This window comes from Setaria viridis, chromosome 9, assembly GCF_005286985.2.
Source record: "Setaria viridis chromosome 9, Setaria_viridis_v4.0, whole genome shotgun sequence".
NCBI classification, from domain to species: Eukaryota; Viridiplantae; Streptophyta; class Magnoliopsida; order Poales; family Poaceae; genus Setaria; species Setaria viridis.
In genome coordinates this window covers 35,172,188-35,184,615 of record NC_048271.2, presented here as the reverse complement: position 1 = coordinate 35,184,615, position 12,428 = coordinate 35,172,188, and the positions used below count along the sequence as shown (strand labels likewise).

The window sequence follows — 12,428 nt, the reverse complement described above, 5'->3', positions numbered from 1 at the left end:
TCTGGGCCATCTCCACGGCTCAATGAAAAAGCAAGTGAGCGCGCCAAATAGAATGTCACCTGCGTGGTTGCTGACTCTTCCGATGCTAGCTTCTTGCCTGCCCGCCCCCGGTTGTCATGATTGATTAGCTAGGTCATCCATCGGGTCGGTATCCTTCTCTCGCCACGGTTGGCCACTGTCCTCGACATGGCACTAACCAAACAACGGATTGGAATTTTTTGAAAAAAAAACTGTACTTGTACATAGTGTTATCTGTCAAGGAAAAGGTCCATCCTGAGTTCAACAACTTTGGTTGATTATCGACTGCATTATATTGTGTAGTGTCCTTGGTCACCCACAAAATATAAAATCTATTTGGTTTGTGCCGACATGTATAAGAATAGTCAGGCTAACATATATACATTAATAAAACATTTGTGAGGCTAACATACATTAATATAACATTAGTGATCTTAATTTATCGGTGCCATATGAGATGGAGCTAACTAGACACATACACATGCCACCAGATGATATATGATGGGGCTTGCAGCCGGCAGCCTAGCACGTCTCTAGCTCTGGCCATTTGGCAAGTCACCCCACCTGTTTCAAAAAAGAAAAAACGGGAAGACACAGCATTTAATTTTAATCTACAATCAGACTTTGCAATCCAGTGGTTTCTGAACCACTAGATGATTCATAGCAACAACAGTCAATGGCTTAGCAACATTAATAGATGGAACAAATTACAAATCTGAGTTATACTTGGACTACAATAAAAAATATGCAACGTATTGATAGTCAAATTTTAACAAGTTAATTAGATTCCATGTATACGTGTTTCTTTAAAAAAATATTGAATGCACATGGGGCAATCAGTCCTTGCTGCTTTATCTACCAAAGTACCAAAGGTATCTCACTCTGCTGCGCCACTCATATATATGCAAAGCCATTCTATCACCTCTAGCGAGGAGCGACTGGCCTTAATTCCTACAAATCCACACTAATACACAGGACATAGTATGCAGGAATCAGCACACACTAGTTAGGCATATGAGTGGAATGAGTGGTGTCAGGAAGGTTCTGGCAGTGCTCTACTGGGAAGACTGGAGGAGGCGCCTGTAGGCTGTACTGTTCTAGAAATCGAAGTAACTGACGATCTGATTATGCCACGGTGGTTAAGGATGGCTGCCTCACTAGCCATATCCACAGGCACCACAGCTCAACCAGAGACATGGTAAAGAGTTCAGGTGGCTTTACAGAAAATAGCCCATGTGTGCATCACGGCACCATAAATTGAAAATGTGTGCTCTACTGTCCTCTGACATCTTCTAGAAAAAAAAAGAAAGAAAAATTTCCGGTCTCAAGATGCATGGAACTTAGGGCGTCTCCAACAGTTTGAGATAGGTACTAGCTCAGTAAAAAAAGAGAAAGAAAAGTAAGTTGGCCTAGGAGGACAGCTCGAGGCTCGTGCAGTGAGAGGGGATAGTATCGGAGACGTGGAAGCTTAGTTCTTCACCAAGAGCTAGCTGGGATGTTTTTACACTATTCATTGCTTAAAATATTAACTTCACTAGCTCAACACCCCCTTGTTGGAGACACCCTTAGTCGTCTCAGGCCACGTAGAGGATCAACGTTATCTGACGTGGCACTAATGGTCATATCCCAATTCGTACACAAGACAATAACTAAATTTTCATTCAACATAATTTCACCATGTCACTCAATAGACCCAACTAATTCGTTCATCTAGCAACTCATGTTATGTTCACTGCTCTCACGCTCTTTGTATACCGTTCACCTGCAGCTGTTGAGAGTGCCCGTCCCGCACTTCACATGCAGCAATTCGTGAGTTGTGAATTGTGACAACTCAGTTTGCACCTCTCCTTCCCGAGCAACCTCTCTTGTCAATGTCAGTCACATACTCACATGCCTGATACATATCGAGCCATGGGGGTTTAATTTGTATGTAATATATGCATTCACGCTAGCTAATTGGAATGAGTGCCATCAGGAATGCAGATACATGATTAAGAAGCCTCTCAATACGAGTACTACAGCTTACGAGTTAAATGAGAAAGCTGAGAAGAAAAAAAAAAGAAACTAGTAGCTCATGAGTTGTGACCAAGGACAGCAGAGAACATGATGCATGCTGCATACTTGTTCTTTTCTATTCTCTTGCCGATATACAAATGAATTGAACCATGGCACCTGGGATGCTTAGGAATGACCTATACTCTGAGTCGTGCACCTATTTCTTTCTCTGCGGTTTACTTGGTTGACTTTTGGCTGTCCATACATGATTTATGCATCTATTGCTGTACATACAAGTCATCTTTTATTCTTTTCAAGTTTTATGCATGATTTCTCCAGGGTGCAACCCCGCTGGTCTTACTGAAGACTTTGAAGTTTTCGAAGCGACCATAGTTATTATTAGGGCTGTGCTACGGTACTCCGAAATAACCGTGGACCGTCCATTTTGTTAGATCTGGATGACTATTACCGCTTAGGAAGTAACAGAAGAAATATATATTTGTATAATTTTTAATTTAGAAAATATGAAAAAATGCAAAATATTTTTCCTCAGTTAGATCTGATGCCGCTATAGAAGTAACGGATCCAACATATCACCATAGTTTCATGTTAAAGCAGATCCGTAAATTTCATATGCCGCTTTTTCTAACATGACATGGTGCAAATCCCTAGGATTTTGTAACGTGTTTTTTAATCTGAAATTATGGTGACATGGTGATGGGTTAAAACGTGGCAAGGTGCACACCACATGCGATTCCGTAACATGACCTCTTTAACGTGTAACATGTTAGTGAAAGAAAAAAGTTCTACAGAATCCTATCGTTCCCAAGACACATATAGTTGGGATCTAATTTTTGTAACGTGACATGTGACGATATGGCCGTCAAAGATGTACAAAATTAGGAAGCAAGTCAGCCAAAAATAAAGTTTGCAAGTCATAGTTATGGCATGAACTCAATTTTATTTCTTTATATTCATCAAAAAGTAAATAAACACCTCTGATTTTGATCATGCACTAGCCGGCCGGTATCTTCTTAATTTCCCGCTAAAAAAATCTCCAAGAAATGTGCACATCCTGTTGTCAGTTGCAGCCAAAAGGAAAGAAACTGCATGGATACATGCACATGCCGTATGCATTCCTCGGTGGTAACCGAGATACCCGCTTATTGCCTTTTTTTTTCCTATAGGTAATTGTTTTTCTCTCTTAAATTTTAATGGCTGGGATTTATTTGAAGTCTTACCTCTTAGGAGGTAATTGGAGTACCTTAGCAAAGCCCATCATGTATTGCCTATGCTTGTCATTTTTTAAGAAAAAGACTTAAAGATTTATATGCGCATCAGATTGACCTGTCTTACAAGTTATAATTACAATAATAAGGCCGCCCCATCATCTGGGTTGTAGTTATATTTCAGCAACGTCCATGAAAGGTCATCATTCCCATACATCTGATCTAAAATAGCAACTGCACATGGGCCAGTAATCTCTTCATCTACCAACCGATATCGCAATCACTCTTATATTACGCCCTTTTACATGCTATAATAGTACCATTCACCTTCACAGCTTCACCTGAGCTGATTGAGAACCATTAGGAGGTGGTGCCCACACATAATAGGCTCAACCATGACTAACATCACACATATTGCCCTCGATCGGCATAGCTTATTATTTTTTGAGTAAAAATAATCGTGAAACAGAATGAGTGGCAACAGGAGAGAGGATCCGACACGAACAACGGCACCTTTTGTGGACAAAATGGTCGACGCTACATGCCTCGAGAGTTTTGCGTGCGCAATGCAAATCATCCGGGACCGTACCCTCTTGCTAGCCAGATGATCGCTGGCCCATCTGCCTAAAGATGATGCGCCCAGAGACCGAACGGTACATTTAGTTACAGGCATGTAATCTCGATCAAACGGTCCGTGGCAAGCTCACTCGATCAAGATTCTGCAACGGCAGTGAAACCGAATGTAGACGAGCAAATTATAGCTCGATCTCCAGTCAACCAGCATGTACATATTATCTCAGACTGTTAATTACCTAATAATCCCCTTGGTCGTCTACATGCACGGCTGCAGTAAGAACATGTTTGCTGAAACGTAAGCTTGCATGCTGCATGGCTAAGCGGTTTCAGCTAGCATGGATTACTAGTTACGTGATCGTATTGGTTAGTTATTAGTGCGAATTGGGATGATAGATCGGATGCAAGCTTTGACTAAACGAAGAATTTATTGTTTTGCAACCAAAAAGTTCTTTTTAAAATCAAAGATCGCTCTTCTATTTTAGCCCACACACACACAAAATATAATGTTTTGACTGCTAATGAATAATCTGCTAGCTGTTTGGACACGTTCTGACTAAACGAAGAGTGAAAAAAGCGTAACAGTATGCACTGTGCATATACAGCCTTGCAAACTAGTGGGTCTTGGTTACTTCTTGGACGCGTGTCTTTAATTTGTATACATTAATTTGTAGGGAGAAGAAAATAAAAAAGGGGATGTAGCTCAAATGGTAGAGCGCTCGCTTTGCATGCGAGAGGCACGGGGTTCGATCCCCCGCATCTCCATAGTTTTGTTATTTTTTGTTTTATTTTTTCCCATCATCCTAGCTTTGCTGGCTTGCTGCTTCCCTTCTAGTCTCGGCTTGTACTTGTAGCCTCCAGTCTGCACTCGTGTAAATAAAAGTCAGGTTGAATTGAAACGAGCTAGTACGTAGTATGACTTGAGCAATGAGCAAAGCAACTCCTACTTTGTTCTTCTCTCTTATTAGGATATAAGGAAATCCTGTTGGAGCTCCCGTTCATCCATTAACTAGTTCGATATTAAGCAAGTCGATCTACGCAGCCGTTAAGAAAGACAGCCGGACGGCGAGAGCTCAGTTCATCTCGACAAAAAAGAAGAGAAAAAACATTGGATCGAGTCAGCCAATGACCTCATTCGAGGAGGAAACGCACCACACCATCGGAGACCCTGCAATTTTCTTCTTCCCTGCAATTTCCTCGGACAGCGCCATCGGCAGATTCTTCTTCCCCTGCTGGCTGCTGCGAGTAGTTTGACCACCAGAGCAGCTCAGATTATTCAAATATATATCACCGGCACGCACGAGGGGGTTCGGTCCGGGTACGTCCAAAACCGGCCGCGGCGTCCTCCCGTTTTGTCCGTCGAAAACTTGTTGCCATGTTCATGTTCTGCTGAGCACGCACGTCGATTCCACCGAACGATTGTCATTACCTGTCGCTCCTCGGACTCTAAGCTGTATAACACATCTTGGCTCCCATAAAAACAAGTTCAGAAGCAAGAAAGGGAACATGCAGCAGGCCCGCAACGAGCCAACACGCCAGCGCTCCTATCCCACGCCTTTTTTGGTGTTATCTAATGGATCTAATCATTTAATCCAGTTCTCAGTAAAGAGCTGAGTAATCCAGTTCTCTGTAAAGAGCTGAGAGCTGACAACTCGCAAAGTTACGGTGGTTGTAGAAGCATCTCCAGCAGACTGTGAAAAACACATTCCCTTGTACAAAGGGACAGAGAAAACACGTTTTCAATAGAAAGGGATCAATGCTGCAGCAGACCCCTTTCTCTATTCCCTTCCCCTTTCACCTGATTATGTGAGCCCCACTATCAGTGACTAATCTATTTTTCTTTTTTTCTCTCTCCTCTTTCTCTCTCCCTTTTCTCTCTGCATCTCACGCAAAGGAACTCCGGCACAAAGGGACAGCGGTGTGGTGGGGCGGCGGCTGGGCCAACCAACGCGACAGGACGGTGGCATGGTGGGGTGGTGGCCTGGACGGTTCGCGTGGAGGGATGGCGCCGCGGCCGGTCCGCGAAGGGACACATGGCCAACGGCGGGGGTGGTCCGGCAGCGCGTGGCCGCGTGGGGTGGCTCCATCAGCGGCGCATGGCAAGCTAATGACCGATGGGGGAGCGTGGCCGGGCTCACCGGAGAAGGGCGGCACTTAGAGCGGTGGGTCGGCGGCTGGCGGGCTGGGGTAGGAATGGGAGTACGGGCAGGTGCATCGGGGTAGGAAAGGGAGCGTGGCCAGCGGCACGTCAGGGCAGAGCGGGAGTGTGGCCGGCGGCGCACTGGAGGAGGGGGCGGTGGGTGATGTGTCAAGGCAGGGTGGCGGCTAGGTGCGTCAGAGAAGAGAGCCAGAGCAGGGACGGCGCGCCGGAGTGAGGGAAAAGGAGGAAAGGGGAGAGGAATTGGATCCCTAGGAGGGGGAGAGGAGAGTGGTTTTTGTCAATTCAATTGAGAAAAAAATTACAGGAAAGGGGATCGTTTTCTTGACCTGAGCATGTTTTTTTCCATTTCAATTCTCTTTAACCAGAAATATAGGGAAAATGAATTGGTTTTCTCGATGTGCTGCAGATGCTCTAATCATAATCAATCGCTAGTACGGAAACAAATCGGAGCAAGTTAGGGGGGGTTTGATACTTCGGACTAAACTTTAGTCCCTATCGTATCGGATGTTTGCACATTAATTAGAAGTATTAAATATAGTCTAACGATAAAACTAATTGCATAAATGAGGGCTTATTCGTGAGACGAATCTATTAAACTTAATTAGTTCATAATTAGCCCATGTGATGCTACAATAACAATATACTAATTATGAATTAATTAGGCTTAATAGATTCATCCCCTGAATTAGCTCTTGTTTATGCAATTAGTTTTATAATTAGTTCATATTTAATCCTACCAGTTAAACCGAACTAAAAATTAGTCCGTCGAACATCTTTTAATGCCGGTAAGCGTCAAATCTTTGTGACAGTAAAAGGTAAATCAGCCTTGCGTAGGATACTTGGGATGATCGGGGGAAAGGTTCACTTCACTTGGCTTCGCGCCGAGCGATCGATCGGACATAGCAGGGGCCACAGCGCGGTGGCAAAACCGGTCACCTCGTTCCAGATCCTACCGGACACGTCCCGGTCCTCTGACAGCTAATCGTGGGCCCCACGCCCCGCGCCGGCCGCCACCCCCTCCGTTTTGCGCGTGAGCCCCTCGCATTAATTCGCAGTCCCAACCCCACCCTACGCGAATACGCGATTGCCATTTCGAAGCAACTGGCTTCGCAATTAACCCCTCCCGTTTCCACTTTTTATACACTCCCTCGCTCCCGTCGCTGCCGAGCCATTATTGCGGCCAGTCCGCTTCCGCTCCTCTCTCCCTGACTCTCTCGGAAGAGATGGTGGAGGCGCCGGGGATGGCGCCGGCGACGGCGGAGGCGGTGGAGGAGCTCACGCGGCTGTACCGGGAGCTGCCGCCGCGCCCGGCCGTGGAGGAGGTGGAGGCGGCGGCGGCGGTGCTGGCCTCGGCGGACGCGGAGGAGGAGGCGCGCCTCGCCGAGATCGACGCGGAGGAGGCGGCGGCGCGGGCGCGGGGGCGGCCGGCCGTCCCCACCGAGCTCCTCGACGTGCTGCGGGAGGCCAGGCGCAACGCCGTCAGGCTCCGCGCGCTGCAGCAGCGGAAGGAGGCCGCCCACGTCGTCGAGCTCGAGAGAAGGTTCAAGGTCTTCGACGACCTCATCCAGAGGGCGTCGCGCGTGTTGTCCCCCGGTGATGGAGGAGGAGGTGGGGGTGGTGGCGCCGTCGTCGTCGACGAGGTCGTGGAGGTGGAGGCCAGGCGGAGGCCGGAGCTGGCGGTGGCGGTGGCCGCGGCGGCAACGGAGATAGACCGCGGAAGCAAGGGCGGATTGGGATTGGAACCCAAGTCCGTCTCGACGCTGCGTCGGGCTGCTTCTGCAGGTATTACGCCTCTCTTCTCTTCAGGTGTTATGTTTTTGTAGCATTTGATTACGAAATCGTTTTCCCCGAGCGGCCGAGCTGAGTCTAATTTCCTCTCGAGAATAATAAAATTATGTTTTTTTCGAAAGGTAATATGTTAATTGCTAGTCTGTTCTTAGAAAAACTCAGACTACGAGTTGACTTAGCTGTAGGATGCCATCATACTGGTAGTTCAGTTATAATAACCACACTTTCTTTACAGTAGTTCGGCCCTGTTTGTTTGCAATAGATTATATAATCTTGTCGTCCAAGGACAATATGGTAAAAGACTACCTTGCACCACCAAAATAATATGAAGTAAGCTGCCCGGGAGTAGCATGGGCATTATTAGGCATGGGCCTGTCAACTGTCATGGAATGTCGCACCCGAACCACATAGCTCATTCATTCACAGCCTGTCACTAAATTAATTTCCTCCATTTCTATTTGTTTGCAAAGGATCTATTCATAATTCATAGGATCCTTCTCAGTAGCTCAACAATAGTGGTAGTAATTGGAATATGGGGCAGGGACTGCAATTTGTGATAATTCTGGGTGTTAGCTCTTATTTTTGTGATGATAATTACTTCTAAGGAACTTGCTTAGTTTTGATAGATAGGGGATGTTGCGATTTATCTTACCAAGATATGAATGTTGAACAGTTTTCAACTGAGTTTATTCATTGACTTTTGAGGTACTTTCTAGTGTAAGGCTTTAAGCCTATACATTTTTTTTTCTTTATACCTTTTGTCTGCTGCCTTTAGTAAATCTGATGGTTTCAGTTTACTAATTGGAGTAGATGTAGATAGGAGATGGGTACAAATGATGAACAATTAGACACGTTGTTTTGAAGTGTATTTTTAGTAGGCTAGCCATGCTTAGGCGAGACCATCTTTTTGTACAGTACCATTAAAAAATTCAGTGTTCATATCCTCCTAAAGTTCAACATCTCAATTTTTTGCAGGTAATGACACAGAAAAGCTGGGCCTTATCCAAGTGGCAAGCCTTATAGAGTCATCAGCAAAGAAGGGGACTAGAGAGCTCAATCTCCGTGGTAAGCTGGTGGACCAAGTTGAGTGGCTCCCTGTCTCACTTGGGAAACTACAAGATGTTACTGAGCTTGATCTATCTGAGAATAGGATCATGGCACTCCCATCAACAATCGGTAGCCTTAGATACTTGACAAAGCTTGACCTCCACGCAAACCAGCTGATTAATCTACCTGATACCTTTGGGGAACTTTCCAACCTGATTAATCTTGACTTGCGGGCAAACCAGCTTAAATCTCTTCCTACATCATTTGGAAATCTCACGAGCCTGGCAAATCTTGATCTGAGTTCGAATATGTTGAGGAACCTTCCTGATTGTTTAGGAAAGTTGACAAACTTGAGAAGGTTAATTGCTGAGACGAACGAGCTTGAGGAGCTACCCTATACTATTGGATCTTGCACCTCTCTTGTGGAGCTTAGATTAGATTTTAATCAGCTAAAGGCCCTTCCAGAAGCCATTGGGAAGTTGGAAAAGCTAGAGATCCTCACATTACACTACAACAGAATCAAAGGCCTGCCTACAACAATCGGCCACCTTACCAGATTGAGAGAGCTGGATGTCAGTTTCAATGAAGTTGAAATGATTCCTGAGAACATTTGCTTTGCGGCGAGCCTTGTGAAGTTGAATGTCAGCAGGAACTTTGCTGACTTAAGAGCACTGCCAAGATCAATAGGGGAACTTGAGATGCTAGAGGAGTTGGACATCAGTAGTAACCAGATACGAGTACTGCCGGACTCATTTGGGAACCTCTCAAATCTACGCGTATTTCATGCTGATGAAACTCCACTGGAAGTACCACCTAAAGAAGTTGTAAAATTAGGAGCTCAGGTATGCATCGCATTATCGCAGTGCTGTTATCCCATATTTACTAACTTTTGTCTTTCACTGGCTGAATGATGTTTCTTCTACATGTCAGGAGGTGGTTAATTATATGAAGAATATGGTTGCTGCAAGGGGAGCAAGCCAGAAGGAAAGAGATAAGAGGAGCTTCTGGGCCTGGCTTCACTCGCTGTTCGGTTGTTGCAAAAAGGATCAAGGAATTGAATCAATTCCAGTTTAGCTGAAGCATTCATATGTACCATCATGAAAATTGTTCAGTGTTGGTCCATCTCTCAGGTCAGCAACGAAATAAGATATCGATAATTAAATTTATTGCACTCATGTGTTGTGCATACAAAGGATGTGTGTAGCTTTCTTGTACATAAGGTTCATTTGTGTGTAAGTTCATATGTATTGATACTAGATACACTATCGTGTCACTCTCCTCTTATAAGAAACACGAGCTGTCCATCATTTGTTTAAAATTTGTCAAATTTGCGCCGACGCAAGCTGTTGGCATCCATATAATAACTCCTATTCTTTCAGCGTCCTAGAATTAGTATTACAGGGCCATTTGAACTGTCGTAATTAAGCTGTTGCTTCACTGCCTTAGAAGCGACAGATAATGGTGCACATGCATCTGATTCGAATCCTGATGAAGCTAATGTGCCAAACATGAATCTCCATGTCTTGATCCCTTCTACATGGTAAGATACAACTTGACTTCTTTTATTAACCAGTAGCTTGGCCTGTCATACCAGTAGTTTGATTGCATAATGTTTCCATATGAAATCATTTCCTCTATGTGTGTTCTGTGGATGAAATCTATGTTGGACGTGGATGAAATCTATGTTGGACGTCTGATTCACTTTTGTGTTTCCTGACAACAGATGGAAGATTTACAGATACGAGAAGGTAAGATAGTTCAAAATGTGAGTGAACAATAGCTCCACGTTTTGTTTCCTTGCTTGTCTGCTCATCATTTCAGCGTACGAATTTCTTTGCAATTGCTAGCTGCATGCCTTTTGTAATTTTCTTTACTGCTCAATTAGTCCACCAGTTGCGTGATTAGCCTGCAACTTCGAGATATTTTCTTGATTGGGATGCCATCATGGTTATGTGGAATGGACACCTAATTTGGTTAAAGTCAATTAAGTTGAATAGGTGAGGGATTTGATTGACTGGAGGTGTGTTCGTTCGTAGATAATTTGGTATTGGAATTTAAGATTGATGGCTCTATCTGAGCTTCTGGTACTTATATACAGAAAATAAACTGCGTTGCATAGAACAGCTGTGTGTCGAGAGGGAGATATAGGGTCACGTCAGTGTTGGGAAAAGTCAGTGCTATCCCTGACCTTGTCTGCCAATTAAAATCTTATCCTTGTAGGGGACAGCTCAATTGAATTGCACCTGGCAACAGACAGAACCGTGTCGTTGCCTTGCTAATCGTGGATTCGTGGTCTAGGCCTATCATGACGGACTAAATCTGTGTGTTTGAGTTGAGATCAGAAACTAATCTGTATTCAGTTGGCGTGAGGTAACTGTTATTTGCTACCTGTAGTTGTCTGTGGAAAAATATTCTCTGTTTTCATACATTTTACTTTGCTTTTTTTACGGTTCATTTGAAACACTGCAACTTTTGATGAACTCTGGCACTATTTTAAATTTTTTGCTAGAATTAACCCATGATTGACAGTTCTGGTGGCGCTTTTTGTAATTTTTAGTGGCAAGCTTCCGGTACCCCATTTTAATTCGCTCACACGGAGACTCAAATCAAGACTTATTGGATGCTTACTCATGTGCTTTAACTATTTTTTTTAAATGTTCCATCTATTTTCTTTATCCTCTTTTTAGTTGCTTCGTTTCATCTCGTGATCTCGTCTCGTGCTCGAGGGGTCGTCATGCGTTTCGTCAGCGACAGTTTTCATGCCCGCGGTGTAGTTGACTAGAAATCTGAATATAATTGTACGAGCAGGTGCATGCACGATGGGAAATGTAACTAAGGTGAGGCGGCAAAATCAGCAATAGGAAGGTCTCGCCATTAGCAGGATGGTACCATCGTGCTACGCTGCCAGAGAGACACTTCTCCCCTGACTAGGACGAATCTCTCAAGCAAATGATAGAGATGTCCAACTTGGCTCCATGTGCGCTGCAGGGCATGAACAAAGCAGATCAGCATGGCAGTCACAACTCCCAGAAAGACACAAACACTGCAACCTAGCATTGCAGAAATCATTTGATGCTGCAGCCAAATCATCCATCCTCTAGCAAGTCGTTCCAACTGTATCCAACAAGAGTCTAGGCAACAATAAATAACCAACGCCGGATTCTCTGACAACACTGGCGGAATAGGAATGGGAAATTGTTTTGTAGGGCAGAAGCGTTTGCTACAATCTCTCTCTCTACCTGGCATCACCATTGAGTACAAAGATTAAAGCTGATTAGTTTTGAACCAGTAAGATCAACAGGCAATGGCACATCGTTCAGGCCCTGCCTCAAAAGTCTTTGTATCAAGATTGCTGGATTGAAATGATAGAAACACACAAAAATCAGTGAAGATACCGAGCTACCTCCAAAAAGAAAGTATCACTTGTGAGTTTGCTACTGTAATAATGTACATATTGTGCATATTTGTTTGATTAATCAAGCATGGCTGGTGGGTGGGTGGGGTGGGGTGGGGTGGGGGGGGGGGGGGGGGGGGGGAGGGAGGGAGGAGGGGGAGACAGCAGTCACAAAAAAGGTACGACAGATGAGTAAGTACAGGCTATCATTTCCTTTCCTAGC

The 12,428-nt window shown here is 44.6% G+C and overlaps 1 protein-coding gene and 1 non-coding gene across 2 annotated transcripts; both read left to right on the top strand.

Annotated features, from left to right (window-relative positions):
• Nucleotides 1–4,507: 4,507 nt before the first annotated feature.
• On the top strand, nucleotides 4,508–4,580 carry TRNAA-UGC (transfer RNA alanine (anticodon UGC)). Its single transcript has one exon. It is a non-coding gene; the product is annotated as a tRNA-Ala (tRNA).
• A 2,542-nt stretch (nucleotides 4,581–7,122) lies between these two features.
• LOC117839811 (plant intracellular Ras-group-related LRR protein 5) lies at nucleotides 7,123–10,129 on the top strand. Its single transcript, XM_034720237.2, has 3 exons — nucleotides 7,123–7,758; nucleotides 8,740–9,653; nucleotides 9,742–10,129. The coding sequence occupies exons 1-3, from the start codon at nucleotides 7,200–7,202 to the stop codon at nucleotides 9,883–9,885; spliced, it is 1,617 nt and encodes a 538-aa protein (XP_034576128.1). The 5' UTR covers nucleotides 7,123–7,199; the 3' UTR covers nucleotides 9,886–10,129.
• The last annotated feature ends 2,299 nt before the right edge of the window (nucleotides 10,130–12,428 follow it).

Bases quoted from the DNA above. Each gene is read 5' to 3' on its own strand.
- LOC117839811 (XM_034720237.2), top strand. From the start codon at position 7,200: ATGGTGGAGGCGCCGGGGATGGCGCCGGCGACGGCGGAGGCGGTGGAG. The intron at 7,759-8,739 runs GTATTACGCCTC...AATTTTTTGCAG, and splicing joins GCGTCGGGCTGCTTCTGCAG to GTAATGACACAGAAAAGCTG. The intron at 9,654-9,741 runs GTATGCATCGCA...TCTACATGTCAG, and splicing joins TTGTAAAATTAGGAGCTCAG to GAGGTGGTTAATTATATGAA.